The following is a 27,289-nucleotide window of genomic DNA, read 5'->3' on the forward strand; positions in this document are numbered from 1 at the left end:
GTGCTTTGGCAGTAAAGAGAGTTTTGGAAAGAATCATGAGTTTGAAGCTGGAAATTGGAGACTGGAAAGGATGTGCAGGAAGATTCAGGATCGAAACTGAAATGTTCCAACAAGTGAAGAGAGTGTGTGGAGAAGATGGGAGGAGCACTGTGAGGAGCTGATGGATGTGAGAAAACGAGAGAGAGGGAGGAGAATGGCTGGAGGATGGTGAATATAATGAATCAGGAAGTGTATGAAGACACAAATGATATGAAACGGAATTCTTTAATAGCAATACATTCTGGGTAGTCGCTACCATGTTGTTGTCCATGCAATACCAAAACAAAGATGGACACCAACAAGCATGATACGATACAGATAGAAGATAAACGATGAGGGAAAGGAGCGTCGTTAGGAGGGTTTAAACACAACGAATGGCCATTTTATCTTTAGGACCTACTGATGCTAACAGTAGTGGTGAGCACACAGCAAACATGTTAAGAATGATAAACTCACATGGAACTTTATGTTTACTGAGAGCAAAGTGGTTTTTCTCATTAACTGAAGAATTAATCACTGAGAGGTGGTGTGCATCACCACAGAAGATGTCTGATTACTAATGAGGCTATACGACATGCATCATAGACCACAGAGTATTTGGTGATTAGAAATCATTGATATACATCACCTCTGGTGTTCTGCACAGAGGCCATGTGCTGCACTGAATTCTCATGGGCTTTTTTGCCACGTATAGTTTTACCAAGAAATTGTGGTAGCGTATGCAATGCCATACTCTCTGCAAACATATAGCTCAAAAAGTGTCGAATGAATTCTGTTAAAATGTTGTAGGGGTGTAGAGCGGGGTCATCTTAACAAAGCATTAAAATCTGGCTCACATCCACCGTTGACCGTCTTCAAGGTCAACTTCAAGATTTATTGGTGGAAAACTGAAAAAGAAGCCTTTTAAAATTAAAAGTGCTTAAAAGTAAAAGTGTGGTGTGTATTGTCGACATATAGAAAGGAACACATAAAGACTTAAGGATTTTTCTGGAAACCACACAGCTCCCCTGTGACAGAGGAAGATCGTGACAAAGGAGACTGAGACAATGGCCGTGTTCCAAAATCGCCTCCTATCTCCTATTAATGGCTGTGCCTCATGTTATCTGTCTGAGCTGCTACACCCTTATGTCCTGCCTCATTCTCTCAGGTCAGCAGACCAGATGCTTTTGCTCGTTCCAAACACTCAACGTAAGCACAGAGGTAGGAATAAAGTGCTGCAGTTTGCAGTGCTTCTTACCAAAATAATCCAGTGTAAACTCGGGTTTCAGTCCAGTGGTAATCTCTGAAAATAGGCAGTTCTGATAAGTGAGAGGAGGCTGAAGGAAAATCAGTATATTTTGATATAATGTTACCGTGCCACATGCGTGTGCCAACATTCAGGCATTAATCTAACACAGTAACAGTATTAATTACAGATTCAGCAGAGAGAAGCTGCTCGCTGTGTGCGCACTGCTGAGAAAAAGAAGCTGAGCTCGGTTTATTTCTGCTCTGTTTCATGAAAACTGTGTTAGTGAGGAGCAAAGAGTGGGCTCACCGACACACTCGGCATGAAGACTGAGTGAAGAGTTTCAATACAGAGAGTTCTCTCTCGTTCTGATAACATCTCGCCTCCGAAAAATAAACTCTTCTATTAGCAGCTATTACAGCCATCGCAGGCTGAATACAGGATTTTTTTTCCATGTTAAATTTTGTGCAACTTGCAAGAAACTTTGTGTCATAGACTTTTCAATTCACATTTGCCTGAGTCATTTAAATATTCTCCACCTGAAAGTAAAACTCTTATAAATACTTCTGCTCTCAGCTTTCAGTCACCGACTCTTCAGCCTTTTCAGTGAATCCAACAGGTTATTAATGTCTCAAAATCTTTTAAGTCTCAAAATCTCAACCTCTCAAAATCACTGTAAATCAGACACAGCCGTCACAGATATTTTAGAGCTAATAATCAATCAAATATCTTTGCTTTTATGATCCTAACCTCATTGTGTCACTGACACTCAATATTCACATTAAACCACTAGGTGGTGATCTCTGATATATTTTGTGGGCACTGTGTGGCTTCAACCCAGTTCACAGTAATACTGGTAAAACTACAAAATTAATGATGATTATTAAAAAGCACATATGATTAACATGTGAGCAAATTGGCAAATTATATTTTTTAGTTTCAAAACTACTGATGATTGTTATAACACATTAAGAACACTACTGGCTGTGTGTGTGTGTGTGTGTGTGTGTGTGTGTGTGTGTGTGTGTGTGTGTGTGTGTGTGTGTGTGTGTGTGTGTGTGTGTGTGTGTGTGTGTGTCTGCTCAGCGTATAAAGCTGTGCATAACAGTGGACTTCAGTGAATTCAACATTCGCTCAGCGAGAGTTGAGACAACATGTTCTGCCGGAGGAATTTCAGTGTTTTCATCTTGTTCATGCTTCTTTCCATCATCCAGTCAGGTGAATGATGTTTTGTACTTTAATTTACATTACTGATATCTCTCAGTTGGTGTAGGATGTGTGCTCACTCATCTGTTCTTGACTTAAAAATCTGCTGATTTTCTTATGTGACTGGATTTTTTTGTTTGTTTTAGGTCATGGTTCTGAGATTATTGGAGGGAAGGAAGTTAAGCCACACTCACTGCCCTTCATGGCTTATTTGACAAGTAAGAAATCTATGTGTGGGGGGACATTAATCCACCCACAATGGGTCCTGACAGCTGCTCACTGCACTGGGTAAGAACCCGAGGTTCACTTTTCCTAAATTTCCAAATCAAAATATTGCAGTATTTATTTTTAACAGAAGATGTGAAGTGTAATGCTAACTGATATTTTTTCTTACCCAGAGCGTAACTCCTCCTGACAGGCAGGGGCTGCACTAAAATGTTTCATGCTTTTATAAGAACACAACTTTTAAACCTTTCACCTTGAAAATGACATACTACAGTTGTCTTTACTCATTGTGATGTCAAAGGATCTTGTAGTGAAAAAATAGTAAGTGTGTTGTACAGCTCTCTCTCCATGCTTTGACCTTGGGTGCTAACAGTGAAGGTCAAGGTCAAATGCATAGCCAAACTAGGTACTCATGTCCCCTAAGATGTTTGAAGATGATCCATAAACAATTGTGGGCAATTTCAAGTTTGATGTGGCTTTGACCTGATTTTCACCAACATGAAATCAGCTTTAGTTGTTATTTGTGTCTGACATCACACAACGCTTGAAAACTAGCAAACAGACAAACAAACACAAAGAACCGATTACATCCTGCCCTCCTTCAAGTAGAGAAAAATACACTCCTGACCTTTTGATGTAAGTGAAGTGTCATCACTACACTGAGTTTTTCTTTTGCAGAATGAGCAAGGCGATCCTGGGAGCGCACTCCATCGCCAAAGAGGAAAAAGAGTGGAGGCAGGTCCGAGAGGTTGAGAAACGTTTTGCTCATCCTAACTATTTCAATCATATTGTGGGCAATGACCTCATGCTGCTCAAGGTAAGCTGAAAATTCAGTGTCCAGTAGCCGGTCAAGCAAATATACAACAATGAAAATAAGTTTGTTTCTACCTGATAAAGTGCATTTCTGGGTATGTTTATACATGTTTCAATAATTCGCTCCAACTATTTCCCATTTTCCAAACAAAATATATGAATTATTAAGTAGTGACCCAGACTTTATCACAGTGGCAAGTCTGTAGCATATAGATAGTCACTGTCAAAATGTAACATTTCTTTTCAACTCTTTCTCAGCTTAAGGAACCAGTAAATACAACCAAGTCAGTAAAATGGCTCCAGTTGGGCAAAATTGTCAAAGACCCTGCAGATGGCACCACGTGTCTGGTTGCTGGATGGGGAATAACTGAAGAGAACCGCACCTCGGATGTTCTCAAGTCTGTCCGCGTGACTGTGATTGGCAGACATAAGTGTAACTCTTGTGAATATTACAACTACGCACCTTTAATCACCAGTGACATGGTATGTGCTGGTTCAAAGGGCAAAAAAGCAGCGGATACCTGTCAAGTAAGTATGAAGAATGTATATGAGCATGTAATCATTGAGCTCAGCACCATTTTGACGTTTTGACACCTGTAAGTGAGAAAAAAGGTCTACAGTGCATATGTACTTGCTGCAGGGGGATTCCGGAGGCCCACTGCTGTGCGGCTTTCAGCTGGTTGGAGTTACTTCTTTTGGAGCCGGTTGTGGGGACATTTACAAGCCTGGAGTCTACTCGTTTCTCTCAAAGAGGCAACTCAAGTGGATCAAAGAAACTATGAAGTCTTAAAAGTCATCAGGCATCAGTCCACATAAACTAGGCTAGATGACAATGTTTTATGCTTTTATGATGTTTAATCGGCTGAGCTATCACTTCATACCTTTCACTTGACCAGCATCATTTTATTATCTCATTGATTATGTTATATTTTATGGAATCTTTGTCACTGCTGGCTTGCTCTAATCGTTACAGACTGTGCACATAGCAGCCTGTGGTTAGTCCGTTTATGCACACACAAAAGTAAAACAACAGTGAGACTGTCCAGTCTGTCCCCCAGACACATTCACTATGTCCAGTAAATGAATATGAGGATTTTGAACAGATTTTTTCACAAAGATAAATTTTTAAATATGTTTTCTTGTTTAGTTTTGTTCAGTATTTGTACTTGACACATCCCCTCCCTGCCAAAAGACAAAACAAAAAACAAAATTGATACAAAACAATATTTTACTTTACTTTTACTTTCTGCTTTTCCTACTTTCTAATAAAGCTGAAGTAAAGATATCTTTCCTTCTGTCTGTGTCTTATTTTTTGTACTGTAATTCTCTCAAAGTGTCATGTTTTTACAGTAACTTCTAATTCTCACATCACTAAATCTTAATCTTAATTTAAGAAATCTTGATCAAAAATTGGTAATCAGTCCTTCATTTTTAACCAAATTAAATGTCTTTTAAGCCTAAAAAGGCAGTAAGGCCACATTCTTGATTTGTTCTTTGTCAAACGAGCCCTTTGTGGCTTATTTATTTACATATTTGATGAGGTAAAAATCATTTTGCTTCTCTTACATTTTCAAATAAAATATAGCAGTGTTTTTTTTATCACACTGTCTCATAGGTAATACATTGTGTGATTGTGTGTTTTTTTAAATTGCGATCATAAAAAAACCCCACATAATTAATTTGATTTAACATTTCACAGAATTAACAGGTGCATCAATGATATAATGTTACCATTAATACCGTTACACCAAAATATTTTGCTTTATAGCCTCAAGGTTTTGTCTGGCATCACTGGTTAAGCACTAGCCTGGTTTTCCTCCTATTTTTCTGAAAGAAGATTTTCTGTTAGGGTAAACAAGTTCTCTAGCACTGCTTCTCTAACCTGTGGGGTTCCACAAAGTTCAGTCCTTGGTCTATTGTTTTTGTTTTTTACATGCTACCTTCAGCATTATTCCATTCTTTTGTTTCTTATTTCCATGCCAATGATATTCTGCTGCTTATGTCTTTTAAGCCTTGTCAGCTGGATACACCTTAGTTGATTGTTTATTCGAGATTTGTGGCTGGCTCTCCAATAACTGCTTTGTTTTAAACTCCAATAACACCAAGGTCGTGATAATAGCTGCTCCCGATATACATTCAAGAATCAGTCAAGTGATTACTTTGTTTGGAGCTTGGACGTCTGTGCGTTGTCATAAAATAATACATAAACTAATTTAAGTCTATTAGCAGCATCCAACCAATCATCCAGTTTTTTTATCTAATAAATGCTCATTTGACTTCTCACTTGTTGGTGAGAAGTTGGTAGATTGGATCTGGCTGGTTTACGCTTTTTTATCAGTAAGTAATGTAAAAAAAATATTGATTTTTAGATCTGGTGCAACAGCACGTGCACTAAATATGTTTCCTTCTCTCCTTCATTTCTTTATTTTAACCATTTTTCTTGTCTCACACTTAATAAATACATTTCAGAAATTAGAGCTTTTGATTATTTAATTATCTACAATTGAAGAAGTCAGATGCAAGTCCATGATACTGTTCTTAGGAACTGTTTGATTTGGCCAGTTGTCACTATCTTCAGATCCTGTAGCAAATTGAATGAACCACAGAAACCACAATTTCCAGATAAGATTTAAACTTCAGAGCACTTCCTCAGACTCACGGTTATGAAACTTAGCTGTATTTAGACAGTTACCCCATTTCACCATCCTCAGAAGTTTATTGATTAAACCTGATTAAAAATGAAATGTCATCCATATTAATAAGGCTCATGAAACTGTAGACAAGATGGAAACTGAATAGCTGTTAATTGTAAAACTTTGTCTGATATTTATTTATTGCCCCACTGGTCCAATAATTAACACATTGCTTAATATTGACTTTATATTCTCAGTTTGATAGCATAATGGTGGAGTACGATGCTAATAGATGGAATAGTTAAAAGGTTTTTGCTAGGTTCTGATTATGTGTGTAAAAACATTGTCCCTTCAGTCGTAAGTATATTTCAGTCATTATAGAACTGCACTTGTGTTTTACCAAAGAAAGCAATATTTAAAAAAAAAAAATGTATTGACAGCGATTTAACAGCACAAGTACAATCCCAGGGTGTCAAAGCAAATCTTTAAGTAAGATTTAACAAGTCTTTTTTCCTGAGAATCGTGTTGATCCAGTAAAGTTGTTTTGAAATATCTGCATTGTACCATCTCCACCCCAATGTTCTGTGTATTTCCTCAGTGCTCCCTGTATTTCCTACTTCTGTTCCCAGTTTAGTTCCCTAGTTTCTTAGTTTTTTGGTTTGAGTCCCTAGTTTCTTGTTTTTGGTTTTATTTTCTGTATTAGTGTAAGAGTATTCCTAGTAGTAAAAGCTGCCTTTTTGAATTTATTCCCTCGTGCTTGAGTCCTGCTTTGAGTCCACAGCACCACACTGTGACAGCAGCTTGACCAAATCAATTCATTGAAAATGTATTGCAGTTTCTATTTAAATATTAAAGCAATGAATAAACACTGTTCTCACTTGTGTCTGTAGGTACATGAATAAAATGTGATCATGTAGAGCTTTTACATTTTTTAGGCTTTAAGTCGCTGCTAATATTGAGGATTTAGCAAGTACAGAAGTAATACATTATTTACTAATCAGTTATTTATTACTGAAGATCAATTATTTACTTTATGATTGTAAATAATTATTACATATCCATTCATCCATCCTTATCAGGGACGCTGTCCCAGGTTGCTCTGACATCCTGCTACTGTATGTTGATTATTGTCTTTGGCGCAAATTTGTACAGTGTGTAACTTGGAATCTCTCGGCTGTGGTAGACTCCACATGTAGAGGCTTTATTGTCCATGACAGTTCCTTTTCCTCTTTAACTACCTGAGGAATTCTTGGAGCAGCTCATCTCAGGTGCATGTCTTCCTGATGCATTTGCATCTTAGACTGGGCTTTGAAACTCTCTTATCCTCGCCACGTCTCTTTCCTTTGTTAATAGACTTGTAGGTGCTGGACTTTGGATCATGGTTTTCATGTCGTGACATCATGATCATCTATCTCCTACTGTGGATTATTATTCCAGTTGGGTATATGACAGCTGTGGTGATGCATGCATTAGTGGCTTGGATCTTACTTCTACTGTTTAACTGGCATCAAAGCACTTGCCTTACCTACTGTGTTTGGCTGTGATGGACCTTCGAGCATCTTTGTCATGGTTCCCCCATTTAACACAAAAGAAATCTTTATTATAATCAATTAACTCACCGCTGCTTTAATGATAAATCAGACAGGTCAACCCAAAGAGATAGTGACCACTTCAACAAAGAAAACAACTATAAGGCTTCAACAGAAAAAGACAGCAACGCTGCCAATACCCAGGCAGGCCAAACAAACTAATGGAGGCCGCCGTCACTTAAGGGAAACCACCGCTCAGTTAAGAACTACTCACAAAGAGCCACGCACGGTGGAGCTGGTCACACACAGCAGGCCTTTTCCATACCTAGACCAGTATCACACACTGCCCATCACAGAAGAACTCCACCAGAAGCCTCTCCCACATCCACACTGCTCTTCTCCAGCTTATATCACCTCTGAGGGTAATTGGTGGTAAACGAGGGCAGATGAGCAGCAGGTGTGTCCTAAAGGAGAAGGCAGGGGCAGAGAGAGACAAGGGGAGGGGCAAGAAAGAAGGAGGAGGAGAGGGAGAAGACAACACCACGCCCACACACTCCCACAGCCTCACAGGATGTAACAAGGTACTTGCACCTGTCCTGTATATCTGCTGATCTGCATTCTGGTAGCTCCACTCCTACAGTCTGGATCACCTCCCCTCTCATTGCTATCATTTGGCCACACTTGAATTACATCCTGATATCTTCACTGTAGATCGTGGTGAGGTGGATCAGTGACGAGTCGATGTCTTGCTTGCTCTTGGTGTACCACTGGCCATCACCTGGTCTTTACTTTGCAGGCGGTGGTTGATGGCCGATATGAAAATTGGTGACTGAATCTTGAGAAAATAGAAAATGAATCTTTAATTGGCACATGTAATTCCTGCTTTAATAAGTCAGAGGTTAGTTTAGATATATTAAATAATTTTATTTCCATTCATTATTTATGGACCAGGACTGACATAATGAATTAATTAAATACATTTATTTATTTATTTTAAATAAACTGCTAAGCTAATGACAAAAACACAGTTTTTAATCCAATTAACACTTGGTGTCATTTGAGTTCTCACTCATTTCCAGCACATTTGCACATTTAAACTTTTGTAAATAAATGACTTGATTTAGAAAAGTTTAAATGTGCAATAATAAGCAAAACTCTTGTAGCTCTAGTGTACTGTATAAAAACAAAAGTTGTTGACTTCTCTCCCTTTTTAATTATTTGTGGACCATTTTCATTTGGATGGTGAGGCAGCACGGTGGCACGGTGGTTAGCACTGTTGCCGCACAGCAAGAAGGTCCTGAGTTCAATTCCACCATCAGGCCGGCGTCTTTCTGTGTGGAGTTTGCATGTTCTCCCCGTGTTTGCGTGGGTTCTCTCCGGGTACTCCGGCTTCCTCCCACCGTCCAAAGACATGCAGCTTGTGGGGATAGGTTAATTGGATAATCCAAATTGCCACTAGGTGTGAGTGTGAATGGTTGTCTGTCCTTGTGTGTTAGCCCTGCGACAGACTGGCGACCTGTCCAGGGTGTACCCTGCCTCTTGCCCTATGACAGCTGGGATAGGCTCCAGCGCCCCCCGCGACCCTGAAAAGGATAAGCGGAAGCGAATGGATGGATGGTGAGACACCATCTTGTCTCACATTTGTAAACACATAAAGAGTGTTTTTGTTAAATTTGTTCATCTAAAATTGAAGTCCATGATACTGTTTCTTGGAACTGCTCGACATGGTCATTTGTCACTATCTTTCTACAGCAAACTAGATGAACGGCAGAAACCACAATTTCCAGATAAGCATCAAACTTCAGTGCACTTCTCTGAACTCACAGTTGTGAAACTTTATTATTTAAAAGAAAATACATTTTTGCAGTTTTTTCAATGTCTAAATTAATGAAATGCAGTCTGTTGCTGTGTAGATGGGGCCTAATTACTCTGCCAAGAAAACCAGAGGTGATGTTTCATAGCGTCTCTTTTTTACAGCCATTACAAGGTGCTGTATCTCCTGTTTCAGTCATTAAGCTGTTCGATAACTCCATCAGCATGGCATTTTTTTTTATCCACACAGGACATCTAAGCCAAACAGTAAGACCTCCTTGACATCCTAAAATGTTAGCCAGCATAATGTTCACTTACAACATTGTGCTTATGTTTAGCTATTTCTTGTTAGCCTTTTGGAAAGGGGGGGGGGGGGGGGGGGGGGCATATGTCTGATAACTAATCAAAATTAAATAAACCTCTTCCTCTTGGTTTTCTCATGTCAGAACCCTAACTTTGGTTTAGGAGTGAGATGGTGATGAGGAGGAGAGTAGTGGTTGAGGAGGCGGATGAAGAAGATGAGAAAGAAAAAATTAGAGAGAGAAAATTAAAATGTAAAAAATGTAAATGTTCAAAAATTGTTTGAAATTGATTTTGATGATTTTCAAAATTCAAATAACTGATAATTACTTATCTAATGCTGGTGTTGTTCATCTTTGTTTATCTACATCAGCAGAAAAGCAATTAAAAAAAAAAGGATTCACTTTCTGTCCTTGATGATTGCTGCAGCCAACACAGCAGAAGATAACTAACAAGAAGGAAGTGATAACTAGTTATTGGACGTGAATGCTAATGGTTATCATGTCCAATAGCAGGCAGCCGAGTGTTGTGTGCATGACATCAGATGCAAAACCTCGATAGGCAAATAGCAGTTCAGTTACAGTAAGTGAACATCAGTAATTCAGTCCAAATTGGTTCTCAAACAAAGCAATTATAAAACAGCTGGTGTAGTTACAATTATCACTGATGTTTCCTATCACTGTGGCTTAATCCAGGGCACATTTTTCTATGCACATATTATATATTTCTATGAATATACAGTGGGGGTCTAAAGGGGTTCTGAATAGTCTCGATAATTTCACACCATTTAAAAAAACATATAAAAGATGAAACTGGAGCTAAAATATCAGAATCTCAGGAGTGGGTCCACACCTCCATACACATTTCTTCCAGCTCTCTGTCTGTGTATGACCAGTCTTTTGCAGCTGAGGTGTAATAAAGAACAAAAGCACTGTTGACCTGCCCAATAATGACACCTCCTTGGTGGCTGAAGCTCAGGGGTTAGAGCAAGTCATCTGCGAAGGTTGGTGGTTCAATCCCTGGGTGCTCCAGTCCACATGCCAAATATCGTTGGGCAAGATACTAACTCCAAGTTGCTCTCCGACGAAGAACATAGAGTATGATTGTTGTAAATGTTGGATAGACACTTACATAGAAAAAGCATATTAAATATTTGTGAATGGGTGAGGCTAACTGTGTAAAGCACCATATAAGAACCAGTCCATTTACCAGAGTCATTCTTTTTCACAAATCTTTTAGCAGCCTTCTTGAAACATATGTTATCAGTATTATTGTTACTATTCATAGTAGTACAACAGTAGAGGTGATGTTAGTATTATTACTGATTATTGTATTATTATTGTTATTTATTGATGTGTCATGTAGCATGACAGATGTTCAATGTGATTACACAGACATTATGTAGGAGCGGATAATGGATAACAGGTACTGATCTTTAGAAAACTATTTCCTTTAACTATCTAACACATTTTAGGGTCGACTTGAAAGAAAGGCAAATATGAAAAGTAAAAGTGAGGTCAGAGGTCAAATGTGACATTTGGATGTAAACTATAATGTGACATTTAGAATTCCCATAGTTTTAAATGGCTCTGTACAGCATTATTATCACTTCAACATTTAAATGTCTATTTACCTTGAAAGAGAGGTCAGAGGTCAAATATGAGATGATATTTTAAATCTTTATTTAAAGATTAAAGACTGTGTCGCCCTCTCTCTGCCGCTCCCTACGCTACTTTCTATGTGCTGACAACAGAGGTGGGAAGTAACAAAGTACAAATACTTACACATGAGCTTCATATGTTTCCATTTTTTCATTTTTTCCAGTATTCATAATTTTGTATCTGTTAGATTTTTGAGTTTTTGCTGCTTTCAGTCATTTAGACTATCGTGCATTTTTCTTTTTTTATGCCTTGTCACAGAAGTATTTGTTTTGTTCTTTGACCATCAGAGGGAGCCAGGTGTGCATCGGTCTGAGGAGAGCTGCTTATTGAGTCTTCTTACTGTACAGGTCTCTTGTTGTAATCCAGGAAAAGAATCATCCCATGATGGATATGAACATAGGTCATTATTATTATTATTTATTATTGTTATTTCAATTCAATTTAATTCAATTTTATTTATACAGCACCAAATCACAACAACAGTTGCCTCAAGGTGCTTTCAAAGGTCATCAGACAAAAATCAAATTGTAAGTCTTGTATGGAACCAGGCAGCAAAAAATTAGGAGCACTCGAAGGCTGTAGGCCAATAATTTATTTTGTGAAAAGAAAAAAGGTGTTACTATCTTAGTGCAATCTTTCAAGTACAAACAAGTTAACTGATAACTAAAAATATGTATATTTAAAGGTTTCCTTTATTTGTTTATCCAAAAGTACAAATAATACTTATAATAGGAGACCAGGCAATTTCTTCTTACAGACATTTCAGCCGCCATCAGTTGGTCAACACTTCTGTCATCAATTCTAGTCTTCAGCCAATAAGCCCCATGACACTTAATTTAAATTTTTTTTTCAGAAAATGCGAAGCATTTGTATGATTTTGTTTGCCTGGACTTCCTTAGAGATTTGTAGACAGACACAGCTCAAATGAACAAAAGACAAACAAACAAAAACAAAACAATTAAATCTCTCCAGACACATGAATCATTTAAATTCATGTACATAGAGTTTCTTGACTAGGTGTTTTAAGTAAATAGTAAGTACTGTGTACCAGCACCAGAAATAACACTTTGTTGTTTTAAATGGCCTAAACTACTGTTATTTAGCTAAGTGTAAATGCAAATAGCACACAAAGTAGAAGACATGAGGTAGCGTAGCTCACTGAGTTCAGCAGGTGTCACGTTGGTGTGTGGATGTGGAGAAGAGAGGACCCAAACGCAGGACCCGCAGGCTGGTGAAGCACTTGGATGGTGTTTATTGTGATGACAGGATGAACAGAACATGAGACTAATGAATGGCTGAACTGGAATCACATGTGGGATTGAGGATGACAAGACAACAAACTGGAGGAATCTAAGGACTTAAATACATAGGATGATGATGATTAGAAACAGGTAAGTACACAGCTGAACTAAATCTGACTAATAACACAGGAAGTAGAACTGAACAAACCGGAAACACGTGGAAAACTAAACTGTGAGAGAGTGTAAACTGAAAATGCTGGGCCAGGAACCCTGACAGCTCCAGAAGCTTGGGTTTAAATCTACCACGACGGGCCGTCATCATCATCGTCATTTTCTTTATAAAGCGCTTTAAAACAACCACAGCTGACACAAAGTGCTGTACACTGGAACATGTACAGCACTTTGCATCAGCCATGCTGCATCTCTTGCTCTTGCTTTCTCTATCTGCATTTCTTCTTCACAGCTCAAACTTCTTTATGTTAAAACCTGCTCGTGTAGGATAGCTGAATACGTTAAAATCCAAGATCATCAGTAGATTATATGACGTGGTATCAACAATAAAACAAAAATAATAAATATGCATGTAATTTGAAAGTTTTAAAAAGTGAAAAAAGGAGAAATATATAACTCAAATTATTTTCAGTGTGGAGCAGTGAAAAGTGATTTTTATATCTGACTACTTAACACAAATGTAGCTTCAGTTCTGCACTTGGGTCATATAGAGCGGTGTTCCAAGTGCAAATGTAATTAGAGAAAAGCTCAAGTTACAACGTTCATATTTACACATTGGTGGGCCAGACAAAAAGTGCTGATGTGCTGCTACTTATTATCATCTGAGGCATATCAGAACACAAATAAGTACAAACTAATGCAGAGTATGCGCCTCACAAGAACATGATTTTATCACAGCTTGCAGTAACATCCTTTGATGAATGTGGTTTTGCAACTTTCCAAAACACAGACTTCAAGTTTTAGAATAAACACGGAATATTATATACGCCCCTTTCTTACCAAAAGACTTGAATTTAGACGATAATTGAGCTACTTCTACTCTTCTGCTTACTGAGAGTCCTTATTTCTGTTTTCTCTGGGTGGACAAAAATGACAGCTTGTTTAGCTCGTACCTTGAAGCAACAAAATGAAACTGGGGTTTAATAGAAAAGTAAAAATAGTTTGTTATTTAAACTTTTGTTTGAATCAGCTGCAATGCAACCCGATACACTCAGATAACATGGGTGGGACTTTCGTGCCATCATGGGAACTCTTTAATCTTGGTGTTTTCATATAAGTGCTAAGATGCCTCGACAGATAGAGGCTTATACATGTACAGCCTTATTACATTGTGGTAAAAATGTCCTAAAATTTTTTAATGAGCATTAAGATTTTTTAACAGTTAAATAAAGTCAGTGTTTGGTGACCACCAGCTTTATGTAACTCAGTTAGCTTCAGTTTTATTTATATAGCACCAAATCAGAACAGCAGTTGTGTCAAGGTGCTTTATAATGTAAGGTAAAGATAATATATGTATAAAAATATAACTCCCTATGAGCAAGCGCTTTGGCAACAGTGGGAAGGAAAAACTTTCAAAACTTCTGGATTAGCTGAACGCTATTCAGGGAGTTTTTAGGACTTCCTGATAATAATGAATTACAGTCTTCTAGCCTAGAAGTAATAAATGCATGAACTAGTTTTTCAGCATCACTAAGAGGCAGGATATTTCTAATTTTAGAAATATTGCACAAATGGAAGAAAGCAGTCCAACATATGTGTTTAATATATTTAATATCCTGGTCAAAATGACTCCAAGGTTCCTCACAGTGTTACTAGAGGCCAAAGTAATGCCATCCAGAGTAAGAATACTTGGTAGTACTAGACCACCATTGTGGGGTTTTTTGTTTGTTTGTTTTGTTTTTTTTAATTTTTAGACTTATCCATAACATTTTTTTTTAATTAAAAAAGACTGAAGCATTATTTAATGGCAGGACTTCTTTGAGCAGCCTTGTAGGAATGGGGTCTAAAAGGCATGCTGATGGTTGGAGGAAGTAATTACTAAAGTTAACTCAGAAAGATCAATTGGAGAAAAATACTCTAAATGAATATCAATGGTACTGAAAGTAGCTGTGCATAATGTTTTGTCTGTGAGATGGTTATGTGTAATTCTTTCTCCAATGATTAAAATTTTATTTGTGAAGAGGTTCAGAAAGTCATTACTAGTTAATGTTAAAGGAAGATAATAACAACAGTAGGCAATCTTATCACTACATGCTAAACATGTCAACACTTATCTTGACTTCTTTTACCACATCCTTAATTGGAGCAAAGATGTAGCTTAGTCAATCACGCTATCTTTGGTTGCTCTGGAACCTTTTCACTAACTGCATTGCAACACAGTCTGTCACATTAATCTACATTTCGTCCTTCATTTCATCATTTTACATTTTATAAAAAATGAAAATAAATCTGGGTTTTATATGATCAACTTTTGGTGAGTGAATGAATGAATGAATGATCCTGAGAAGATGGCAGGCAAAAGGACAGGCAAGTGAGAACAGTGGGTTGTTTAGGTTTCCACAATTGAGACACAAAGTGAATAAAGTGAATCTTGCCGTGGAGGCCGGCGTCCAGATTACTGAGCTGCAGGTGAGTTGAGCAGTGACTTGACAAGGTTACTGGAGGCATGACAGTGTGTAGTATTTCACATCAACTTGAAGTGGTGGCCAAATGTAATCTAACCATACTGAGTCGGAACCTTGTAAGTCTCTCTGCAGCTTCTCTTCTCTTCTTTCATCATCTCTCCAAACCCATCACCAAAGAGGCTGTGTCTGCTCCTAGATTCCCCCCAAAAAAAAAAAAATGAGTAGGGCTGCCACAATTAGTTGACTAGTCAAGTTTACGTTGACTATCAAAATTGTCGACGACTTATTTAAACAGTCAACGTGTCGTTTGAAGCTTTGTAAAATCCTGAAAGACGCAGGGATAAGTAGTAGAATTTAAAAGAGTAACAATGGATTGAAACAGAAGATGGCAGCAATGCATCTACAAGGATGCCAGCTGCCGTTAAACGCAGAAGAAGAAAAAGAAGCAGTCTCCGGTATCGTAGCTGGCGGCCACATTTGTAGGCCGATTACGTTACAGTGACGCAACGAAGACCGTTCAAATTTGAAGACTCTGACAAATACGTCCTCCGTTTCCCCAGAGACCCAGAGATGGGTCGGGTGTATTCTTCATGGCCCAACCTATCCCAGAATTCATAGCGCGACGCAGCCAATTCCAGTTTCCAACAATGGAAACTGGAGTTATATATGACACCTATAACTCTGTCTGTGTCACAAAATAAACTTTTAAGATTTTCTCAGGTGAGGATGTAGCTGTGTAAACTTCAAATATCTGCTCAATTTATCAAAACATTACATATTTGCAAAAGTGCTACGGAGTTTTCGGAGACGTCTGTTACCCACCAGCTCGGCGACCGGGAGGTCAAGGCTCACTAGAGCTGGCGAGAACAGCGAACTCCTGGCACATCGTTTTCAAACCCCCCGTGGTCTTTCGCTACTCAGGTTAAACGTGATATATAGGCCACTTTGATAACTTAAAAATGTTATTATTTTTACACAACAGAATAAACGTCTGTGCCTATTAGTTAATTCATTAATTAATACCCAAGCTTTTAGGAGAAACCATCTGTTAAACTTGTTCACGGTGGTTAGGAACCATAATACTCCCTCTACAAACGCTTATAGCTGCCTATTTAAATAGTTCAAACACCAAATATACCTTAAACTGTGATTGTAAAACACCTTAATATCACTTCAGAGTTTACATGAATATTAATATTTGAAAATTAGGCTTGCAGCTCAGTCCACTCTAGAATCAGAATCAGAATCAGAATCAGAATGGGGTTTATTGCCAAATGTTGAGCAGGTTTACAACATTAGGAAATTGCTGCGGTGCTTCAGTGCAAACATAGTGTCATAAATAACACTTAAATAGACATGGAAAAAATAGGGATAAGAATTAAAAGTGCTACGTGGAAAGATATGTGCATGAGATATACATGAGATATATACATGAGAGTAAGAATTAAGAGTGCTACGTTGAAAGATATATACATGAGTGCAGGTGGTGATCAGTGCCAAACATGGAATGATACAGTGAACACAGCGTAGGGTCATGTGTTAGTGGCGGGGACAGTCATATGGTTATTGTTCATGTGTCCAACAGCAGAGGGGAAGAAACTGTTCTTATGGCGAGAGGTTCTGGTGCGAATGGACCGGAGCCTCCTGCCTGAGGGGAGCAGGTCAAACAGACTGTGTCCAGGGTGAGAAGGGTCAGCTGAGATCCGAGCTGCACGCCGCAATGTCCTGGAGGTGTACAGGTCCTGCAAAGATGGGAGTCTGCAGCCAATCACCTTCTCAGCAGAGCGCACAACACGCTGCAGTCTCTGTTTGTCCCTGATAGTGGCTCCAGCGTACCACACGGTGATGGAGGAGGTGAGGATGGACTCGATGATTGCAGTGTAGAACTGCATCATCGTCCGTGTTGGCAGGTTGAATTTCTTCAGCTGCCTCAGGAAGTACATCCTCTGCTGGGCTTTCTTGATGACGGAGGTGATGGTGGGCTCCCACTTCAGGTCCTGGGTGATGGTGGTACCCAGGAAGCGGAATGAGTCCACAGAGGTGATGGGGGTGTCAGTCAGGATGATGGGGGGGAGTGGGGCTGTGTGCTTCCTGAAGTCCACAATAATCTCCACTGTCTTCTGGGCATTCAGCACCAGGTTGTTGTGGCTGCACCAGGACACCAGACGTTCAACCTCCCTCCTGTAGGCAGACTCGTCCCCGTCCGAGATGAGTCCAATAACGGTGGTGTCATCTGCAAACTTGATTAGCTTGACAGACTGGTGGGTGGAGGTGCAGCAGTTGGTGTACAGGGAGAAGAGCAGAGGAGAAAGAACACAGCCCTGAGGGGAGCCGGTGCTGATGGTGCGGGAGTCCGAGACATTCTTTCCCAGCCTCACATGCTGCTTCCTGTCCGTCAGGAAGTCAGTGATCCACCGGCAGATGGGATCAGGCACATTCATCTGGGAAAGCTTGTCTCGGAGATGGTCTGGAAGGATGGTGTTGAAGGCAGAGCTGAAGTCCACAAACAGGATCCTGGCGTAGGTTCCTGGGGAGTCCAGATGCTGCAGGATGAAGTGTAGGGCCATGTTGATGGCGTCATCTACAGACCTGTTGGCTCTATATGCAAACTGCAGGGGGTCCAGGAGGGGGGCCGTGAGGGTCCTGAGATGGGAGAGAACTAGGCGCTCAAATGACTTCATGACCACAGATGTCAGAGCCACGGGTCTGTAGTCATTTAGTCCAGTGATCCTAGGTTTCTTGGGGACAGGGATTATGGTGGAGGACTTGAAGCAGGCAGGCACATGACATGCCTGCAGTGAGGAGTTGAAAATGCCAGAAAACACTGGGGCCAGCTCGTTTGCACAGTGTCTGAGGGTGGCAGGAGACATGCCGTCTGGGCCGGGAGCTTTCCGAGCATTCAGGTTCTTAAACTGCTTCCTCACATCTGCTTCATGAATATGAAGAGTTGTGGTGGGAGGAGGTGGTGTGAAATCCTCTTTTGTGTGGGGTGAGGAGGGGGGTGTTGTAGGTGAACGGTTTGAAGGTGGTGATGGCTCTATGGAGGGGGGAGAGGTGGGGGAATTAGTGTCCAAAGTGCCTCTATTGTTGGGGCCGTTGGAGGTGTGAAGGCTGCCTGATGGCTCGTCAAAACGACAGTAGAAGTCGTTAAGGGTGTTGGCCAAGAGCAAGTCATCAGTGGAGTGGGGGGTTTTAGGCTTGTAGTTTGTGATATTCCTAAAACCTTTCCACACAGAGGCCGAGTCATTCTCTGAGATCTGCTGCTGCATCTTCTCAGAGTGCTGATGTTTAGCAATGTCCACTTCTTTAGTGAACCTGTACTTGGCCTCTCTGTAGCAGTCCCTGTCTCCGCTTCTGAACGCCTTTCTCTTTTCCAGCCACAGCTTTTTGAGTTTAGGAGTAAACCAGGGTTTGTCATTGTTATAACTCACCCTGGTGCGTGATGGCACAATGCTGTCCTCACAGAAATGGATATAGGAGGTGACAGTGTCCGTAAACTCGTCCAAGCTGTTAGAAGCAGCCTTCATTGTGTCCCAGTCTGTAGACTCCAAACACGTGCGAAGCTCCTCCACAGCCTCGTTGCTCCTCGTTGCTAGCACAGCTGGCTGCCGGCAGAGCCTGCGGGAACGGTGGGGGCGCTCCTCAGCTCTTTTCTGGGTGGGTGGCACAGCTGCCCCTCCTGGTCCTCCCAGGGCTCTCATGCTCTGGGGGCCTCTAGATGTCTGGGGGCTGGATCTCATCCATGCCTGCTTCATGTCTTGGGGGGCAGGGCTATGGCTCCCCACACTATTAGATAGTTAGATGGAGGAACTGTTGGGTTTATCTAAGTACAAACCCTGCTGGAACGTAAGACAACCAACCGCAGCAGCAAAACAAGACACAAGACAGAGCTCTTTGTGAGCTCACTCGCGAGGAAAGCCGACCAAGGTCAAGCGCTGTTCCTTCCACATGAACCCCGTCAACCTCGGACGGACTCCTCGTACAGCTACTTTTACTGACAACAGTGATTACATGAATATGCATAGTTTGTGTGTGTGTGTGTCAAAATATGAGCCTGTGAAAACTGCTCAGTCAGGCCTAACAATGTTTTACTATGTTATCTGCAAAGAGATGAAACTCCCATGATGACCGGTGCCAGGAGCCTCCCGGGAGAATAGTGGGAGTCCTCCTTGCAGCAGCCCAACTAAGACAAAAGACTGTTGTAACTGAAAAGATATAGAGTGTGTGCTCTGCCATACCATATATCACCAAACAAGATGCGACCTTCCCATGAACTTAACATGTGTATGAGGTATGCCGAAACAGCAGAAGGGAGGGGAACGTCCTCCCCTCTCATGGTGCACACAGTGCACACAGAACCTTAGCAGACCTAAATAAGGATGACATATTTTATCAACATACAAACGATTATATATCTCTAAGCATAAATGATTATATTTTTCTAAGTACAAATAATAATCTTAAGTTATCACTCTCATAGGAACCTTTTGAATACAAGCACATTCACGTGCACAGGTGCGTGAGCATCAACTTATCCAGGTTGATGCTGTGGTCTCCCTACTGTGTTGTTCTCTTTTTTCTTGGTTTCTTCTTTTTCTTCCAGCAGGTGATCCAGCGGATTTTTAGTCTCCTTTCTCACTGTCCCTCTTGCCCTCTATTTTTCTTTCCCTCTCCTTTTCTTGAAATTCTCTTCTCTGCGTTTTTCCCTTTCCAGTCCCCCAGTCATGTCTTTTCCATTTGTAATTACTTAAATTTTAAAATAAACAAATAAATAAATACATAAATAATAATAATAATAAAGATCAATCAAGTGAACCGGTATGGATAAGCCATAATGATCCACTTGGAAAAATAAATCCGTTGGGCATTTCTCTTGGCCTTCACACAATAATTCTGATTGCCACAGTGCCGAACGGGACAGGCAAAGAAAAAGAAAAACCCCCAAAACAGAAAAATGCTAACTTGTACTGACACTTTTGGATAATGTGTAATGAACTAAAATGAGTTTCTTAACAAAGCAGATGAAGCAGCTTTCACATACACACTCAGTGATACGATACACTCGTGAATCATCTCAGTAATGAAACCTGCATCTCAGCCGTCATCTTGGTGACTTCTGACCTCTCCTTCAAGGTAAATAGAAACTCTCTGAAGGTTGAAGTGATAATAATGTTATATATGATCATTACTGTCACTGTTTGTATTGAGAACATGTAGGCATATATGGAATGATATATAGAAATTCCTGAGAAAGCTGGCCTCTTCTTTAAGGTCAAAAAAGGTCAAACTTTTATAAAATGACTTTTATCTTTAAAACTCTGCTTATAATTCTGCTCCCTTTGTTTGTACTGGAAACGTTTAGGAGAAGATACTGGTGTATGGGCTATCACATTTGACCTCTGACCTCACTTTTGCTTTTCACCATCCAATGCATCTTCTTCCGCTTTATCCGGGGCTGGGTCACGGGGGCAGCAGCCCAAGCAGAGAAGCCCAGACCTCCCTCTCCCCAGCCACCTCCTCCAGCTTATCCGGGGGAACACAAAGGCGTTCCCAGGCCAGCCGAGAGATATAATCTCTCCAGAAAAGACTATCGTATAGAGCCTGCTCCACACACAAGCTGCACAGGCACCTGAGAACTGTCCACCCATCAGTGGAATGGGAAGAAAAAACACAGTCAGTTGAGTGTGATATTAATATTTCTAAATGCCAACCTTTCCCTTAATTAAAGATCTGGGCATTCATTTTTTTTCTTTTTGTTTTGCATATTTTAATCAATATTTTATTGTGTTGTGGTTTGCAGTATCTTGTGTTGTTTCCTTTTAAATTTGTTTATAAGGAAAAATCTGAAAATTTAAATAGTTAAAAGTTGAATTGTAAATAGTTGTTTTTGTATTTTTGTAATTTGTTTTTACATTTTATGTGGAGTGAATAAATAAAAGAATATTTATATAATAAAAATATATATAAATAAAAACACATATTTTTTTTACATTAGTAGTTCATTTTGTGCATAATTTTATATTGTTGTTGATAATAAATTAATTAAAGCAACAAAACAACCTGAAGAGACTCTGGTCAGCTGGCACTAACAGCATCACTGTAGTTTTGTGAAAACAGGAAGTTGAAGGGATAATGGTGATAGCCTTGATATTAGCTTATCTAACATTCACTTGACAAAAAGTCATTTCACATAGTATCTGAGTTTCTTGTTTGTTTTGTTAACTCATATGTTTGCAATGACACTGAAATAAAGGAAATGAGACTGCGGCTTGTCAGAAGCATTTTTATTTCCATTTTTTGGTCACGATGACAAAGCAAGCAGAGAAAACCACTTCAAAATGTTTAAGTTTCAGTATGCAAAAGACGAACTTTTACACCAAACTGTTTCTGCCAGTCACAGTTTTGTTGATCCATTGAACGTATTTTGTGATGTCGGTGTAGACGTTGGGCTCCTCTGGGTAATTGCAGATACCATTGTGGTTATAAGAAACAATGCCAACAGCTAACCCTTGACACACCAGAGGTCCCCCAGAATCACCCTGTGAGGAGCAAAGATTTTAATTTTTCTATTTAAAAAAATGATTCTTTTGTTGATGGAATACAAGTTTAACTTTCAGTGAAAACAGAACACATACCTGACAGAATCCTTTGTCTGTGCCATATCCACCTGCACAGACAACGTTGGCAGGAAGATGACCCCACTGGTCCTTACAGACTTGTTTCTCAATGACAGACACGTCCACCACCATCAGCTCATCAACAGGTTTATTAGCATCAGTTTTAGTTTTTCCCCATCCAGCCACCTGACACACTTGGTTTTCTTGAAGGTGTATTTCTTCAGGTGGAAGCTGAATTGTTCGTACCATGTGGCCTAGATGAGCCTTCTCAGACAACTGGAGACAAACACAATAAAGTAAAAATGCCATTTTTCTTATGATTGCTCTTTTGTTGCAATGTAATTAGAATAATAAGACCGCAAATATGTCATCTAAAACTGTTGTGAACATGAACATGTACTTACTTTAATCAGCATGATGTCATTACCCTGTCCAACCTGTTGATAATTTTCATGGATGGTTTTGTTTTCAATCTTTATTTTTTGATGATTGCCGTTCTTGAGATTGTGGTTGCCGAGAACAACGTATGTGGGGTTGCTGAAGGAGTGATCAATGAATAAATCAACACATTTTTTAAATGCATTTCAGTGACATGAGTCAGAGATTACAGGAAAAGATGTCTGATTACTCACTATTTATTACAGTGTGCAGCCGAGACTACAAAGTCTTCAGTGATGAGAAATCCTCCACAAACATGGTGACCGTTGTTGTTCTGCACAGAGGCCATGTACTGCATCGAGTTCTCTGGGGCTTTTTTACCATCTATGATGTGACTTCCATGTGCTGAAACAAGTAAAAGAACAAACTAAAGAAAATGTAGTTAATGCCATATTAAATGATCAGAGAATAATAACAAAGCTTTCTTACCGAGCTTTCCGAGGCATGCCAGAAGATGAAGGAGCAGGCTTTTCTGCAGACCGAGCATGATGCCAGCGAAATAGTTACCATGTGTTTGAGTGTCTAGGTGAACCTTTTATACAGCAGTTTGTCTCACTGACAAGTATGATTACAATCAATCTTAATTTACTTTCTGTTACGCCCCAGTCTAGGGGTACAGGAATGTAGCATAAGAGTTAAAAAAGGAAGTAACACCTTCTAACCACATTATTTATGCGACGCAAGTTTTCATGTTTGGCAATTTACATGATCTTTTTTGTACAAAAGGCCCCATAGTTACGGTTTTATTCTGTTCAGTTGTTAGTTCACCTGTAGTTTTTTAGAGTGGCCACCCCGCCGTTTTGTATGAGAGAGACTATGGGCAGGGAGAAACGTGGGCAAGGCACCTGAGCTTTTCTGCTCCAGATTACCAGCAGAGAAGTGGTCATTCCGTGAGAAGTGTGTGTTAATGAGCAACGTAAGTTTGTGATGTGTGAGAATGTGATAATAAGATCAGAGCGATCCCACCGTCCCTCCTGTTTTTGTGTAATATCCAAAACTATGGTTAGCGGGCGATATTTAACAAGCCCTGTGTTATGAGCCCTGTTGTTATTTGCTAATGGTCTGACATTAAGAAGTGTTGGGAGTGATGGTAGCATCAGCAGATTTTGATCACTCTCTGTTTTTGGTCTGTTGATATTTATAATGATGTTGTTAATTATTATGATTTGGGAAAGTTATATAGTGATGTTTGTGTAGACAGTGAGAAGTTCAAGGGATCAAAAAATATGTGGTTCCTTATTATAAAGGAAGAGGTCTCAATATGGGATTCATAATGTTTACTTGGGGTCCTATCTCCACCATTTAGGACCCAAATGATGTCAGTAGTACCCGGGTTGGTCAGACTGAGTGAGTGATGACTGTGATGAATTGACTTCACCTGCTGTGATGGTACCTAAGTGGATAATAGAGTATGAGATGTTTGGGGAAAGAAGTTTTGCTCCAAGTCTATGTGGATGTATACCATCGTATCTGAATGACTGTGTGAGTTCTCAGCAGAGGTTGACATTGTCAGTGAAGGAGACGGTGCAGTGGGAGTGGTTTGTGGCTCAGCTGCAGGGGAAGGGTTGAGCAGTGGGTTTTGGGGTGTGGTGTAGGCGGAAACTGACTCCCACAGCTGTTTTCAATCACCTGGTCATGCCTTTGAGACATATCTATTCAGCAGACAGACAGGCATGTAATTTAATTACATTTTATATGATGGATTAAGCAGAAAAAGTAGAATTGGGCTGAAAGATCTATCGCTTTATTACCTATTCAGGTTGTAAATCATGTTTTTAAAAAGTAACTAAGTAACTAATTACTTTTGAAAATAAGTAATCAGTAAAGTAACGGGATTACTTTTTGGGGGAAAGTAATCAGTAATTACTTACTGATTACTTTTTTCAAGTAACTTGACCAACAATGCTTGTGACCATTACCCAGTTTAACTGCCATTGCACTTTAATTTGTTTTTCTTTTAATTAAAAAACAACTACTTTGAGATTTGTATCCCATTGTTCTTCTGCTGTCAAAAAAAAAAACTATTTAACTTTTACTCTGAGTACATTTTAAATTAGCTACTTTTTACTTTTACTTGAGTACATTTTTAGATAGGTAATTTTACTTGTACTTGAGTAAAATTTAATCAAAGTAATATTACTTTTACTTGAGTAGAATATTTTAGTACTCTTTCAACCTCTGTTCATATCCAGCAATAAGAGCTGTGTTGTTTGAGTTAAAGTCCTGCCTGTGAGTCTGCATTTGGGTTGACTCCTGCTGGCTTAACAGCCAGTTTATGACTCTTTTGGGTTGAATAGAGCTTCTCATATCTATACAATTATATCAACACAATTTCATTCTAATGTAGTTGGTAGAATTTGGAGGTTTGGACTCTTTTTTATAAGTATAATGTGTAATTTTATATACTTATTTGCCTTTGTGTTTTAGATTAAGAGTCGATGCTCTACACTCACAGTTATGAAACTATTACTGTGGTTAGCAGAACTGCACGTACACTCAGAGCTTTTCATCTGTTGAATTATCATTCATACAGCATCTGCAGCATTAATGTGAATTTATTATTCATTATCCTCATCCTCATAAATCTGTACTCCAGCTGTAGTAAGATATAGTGCACATAAATTAAACCTTTTGTGTTGCTGTTTGAGCCTCATTGCCCTGCACTGAAGCTCAGAGGAAGACTTGTATGGGTCTCTGTTGAACCACTAGAGCATGCTGTTTCAGTAGATGAAGTTATTAAAATGTTTGATAAAATCTTCCAGCACAGGTGTGTGCAGTATTAAAAAAAATTCAAGCCACTGAAAACCAGGTCATTCTACTATTACCCTCAAATCTTATGTCTTTTTGCCAATAATCACCCCTCTCCACAAACATCAGGTGGTGACTTGTGAGAGCGAGGACAAGGATTGTGTAATGCATTTATAGTAAAAACAAACAGAATCTCCACCGAGCACATGTTGGATCTGACAGTAAGCCGACAAAATCCTCATATTACTTAAATACCAAAAAGTAGTCATTCCCTGAACCCAGCATGTTTTTGAGCTTTACTGTAGTACGCTTCTGTTCATCATTCATAGAGCAACAAACAAGGAATATAAAAAATGAAATGTTATGAAACATATTTTCTCATTTTCTGGTAGAAGAATGTGGCTCTGCAGTCATTGACCTGTATCCATGGTAAAACCTGCAGACTTAAAATTATATTATGAATATAATTTACCAATTAAAAAAAAAAGTAAAAATAATAAAGCTGTACCAGAAGAGCTGTTCAAGTCTGAATTTGATTACTTCATTTGACACTGAACTTCAGTTTAATTGGAGAAAACTGAATTAAAATTTTGAGAAGCAAAAAAACATACAAGGATGCAAATATGTCTTTCATCACAGGCAAACTGAAGCGTGGTCCACTACAAAGGCAGAAATAATATAAAAAATTCAGCCTTTTGGCTGTTACAGAAAGAAATGACAGATTGAGTGTGGGATACGTTTGTATTTTTGTTTTTGGTTAAACCGATGAAAGAATCAGAAATTCTCACATTTCAATAGTGAAAAGAAAAACCTTTTTATTTTAAGTGTTTTACACAAAAAAATGTTTTCGGAAACTTTTTTTTTTCCAGAACCTCGTCGATCCACCGACGGTAATTTGAGATGTCCGTATAGACGTTGGGTTTATTGGGGTAATTGCAGTTCGCATTATAGTTGAAAGAAGCAAAACCAACAGCAAACCCATGACACACCAGAGGACCACCAGAATCTCCCTGTGAGGAGGAAGAATTTTAATTTATCAGTTTATGTTCATTGTGTTTATGTTTTTAAGATATGTAAACATGAAACCTGTTTAAACTGAAAGGACAGAAAACATACCTGACAGAATCCTTTGGTTGTGCCATATCCACCTGCACAGGTTACATTGGCAGGAAGACCAGGCCATTGTTCCTTACAGACCCTTGGGTTAATGACAGACACGTCCACCACCCTCAGCTTATCAACAGGTTTACCATGAGTTTTAGTTGTTCCCCATCCAGCCACCTGACACACTTGGTTTTCTTTTAGGTTTATTTCAGCATGTGGAATTTGAATTATTTCTACTCCGTGGCACAGTTTAACTTTCTCAGACAGCTGGAGACACAAGATGAAGTAAAAAATATATCTACGTTCTTACGATAGTTCTTTAGATATAATCTGAATAATAAAACCACATAGAATAATCCTTTAATTGTCCCACAAGGGGAAATTACACAACATGTAAACTGTTGTGAACATGAGCATGTACTTACTTTAATCAGCATGATGTCATTACCCTGTCCAACCTGTTGATAATTTTCATGGATGGTTTTGTTTTCAATCTTTATTTTTTGATGATTGCCGTTCTTGAGATTGTGGTTGCCGAGAACAACGTATGTGGGGTTGCTGAAGGAGTGATCAATGAATAAATCAACACATTTTTTAAATGCATTTCAGTGACATGAGTCAGAGATTACAGCAGAAGATGTTTGATTACTCACGAGTCATCACATTGTGCAGCCGAGACTACAAATTCCTCAGTGATGAGAAATCCTCCACAAACATGTTGACCCTTGTTGTTCTGCACAGAGGCCATGTACTGCATCGAGTTCTCTGGGGCTTTTTCACCATCTATGATGGCAATAACATGTGCTGAAAAAGTCAAATAAAGCAAACCAAAATGAAGTTAACGTTCCATTAAACGGTCGCAGGACAATAAGAAAGACTTGCAGTTCTTACTGAGTCGTCCGAGACATGCCAGAACATGGAGGAGCAGGATTTTTTGCAGACTGAGCATGATGCCAGCAAAAAAGGTGAAGTTGTGTTGGCACGAGTGTGAAGTGGAGGTTTTACACAGCAGTTGCTCTGTCAAATTTGATTATCACATTTTGACTTCTAACCGCATCCTGG

The 27,289-nt window shown here is 39.3% G+C and overlaps 3 protein-coding genes across 3 annotated transcripts; 1 reads left to right on the top strand and 2 right to left on the bottom strand.

Annotated features, from left to right (window-relative positions):
• Positions 1–2,340: 2,340 nt before the first annotated feature.
• Positions 2,341–4,793, top strand: LOC113016336 (granzyme K-like). The gene is made up of 5 exons (XM_026159100.2): positions 2,341–2,482; positions 2,617–2,758; positions 3,374–3,512; positions 3,767–4,036; positions 4,149–4,793. The coding sequence occupies exons 1-5, from the start codon at positions 2,419–2,421 to the stop codon at positions 4,296–4,298; spliced, it is 765 nt and encodes a 254-aa protein (XP_026014885.1). The 5' UTR covers positions 2,341–2,418; the 3' UTR covers positions 4,299–4,793.
• A 16,796-nt stretch (positions 4,794–21,589) lies between these two features.
• On the bottom strand, positions 21,590–22,957 carry LOC113016423 (trypsin-like). The gene is made up of 5 exons (XM_080297820.1): positions 22,805–22,957; positions 22,570–22,720; positions 22,342–22,474; positions 21,956–22,213; positions 21,590–21,859 (listed from the first exon to the last, which is right to left on the bottom strand). The coding sequence occupies exons 1-5, from the start codon at positions 22,860–22,862 to the stop codon at positions 21,692–21,694; spliced, it is 768 nt and encodes a 255-aa protein (XP_080153946.1). The 5' UTR covers positions 22,863–22,957; the 3' UTR covers positions 21,590–21,691.
• A 2,955-nt stretch (positions 22,958–25,912) lies between these two features.
• LOC113015844 (trypsin-like) lies at positions 25,913–27,289 on the bottom strand. Its single transcript, XM_026158198.2, has 5 exons — positions 27,119–27,289; positions 26,881–27,031; positions 26,653–26,785; positions 26,240–26,494; positions 25,913–26,133 (listed from the first exon to the last, which is right to left on the bottom strand). Exons 1-5 carry the CDS (start codon positions 27,174–27,176, stop codon positions 25,939–25,941), a joined length of 792 nt encoding a protein of 263 aa, XP_026013983.2. The 5' UTR covers positions 27,177–27,289; the 3' UTR covers positions 25,913–25,938.

This window comes from Astatotilapia calliptera, chromosome 23 (genome assembly GCF_964374335.1).
Source record: "Astatotilapia calliptera chromosome 23, fAstCal68.1, whole genome shotgun sequence".
Lineage (NCBI taxonomy): Eukaryota > Metazoa > Chordata > Actinopteri > Cichliformes > Cichlidae > Astatotilapia > Astatotilapia calliptera.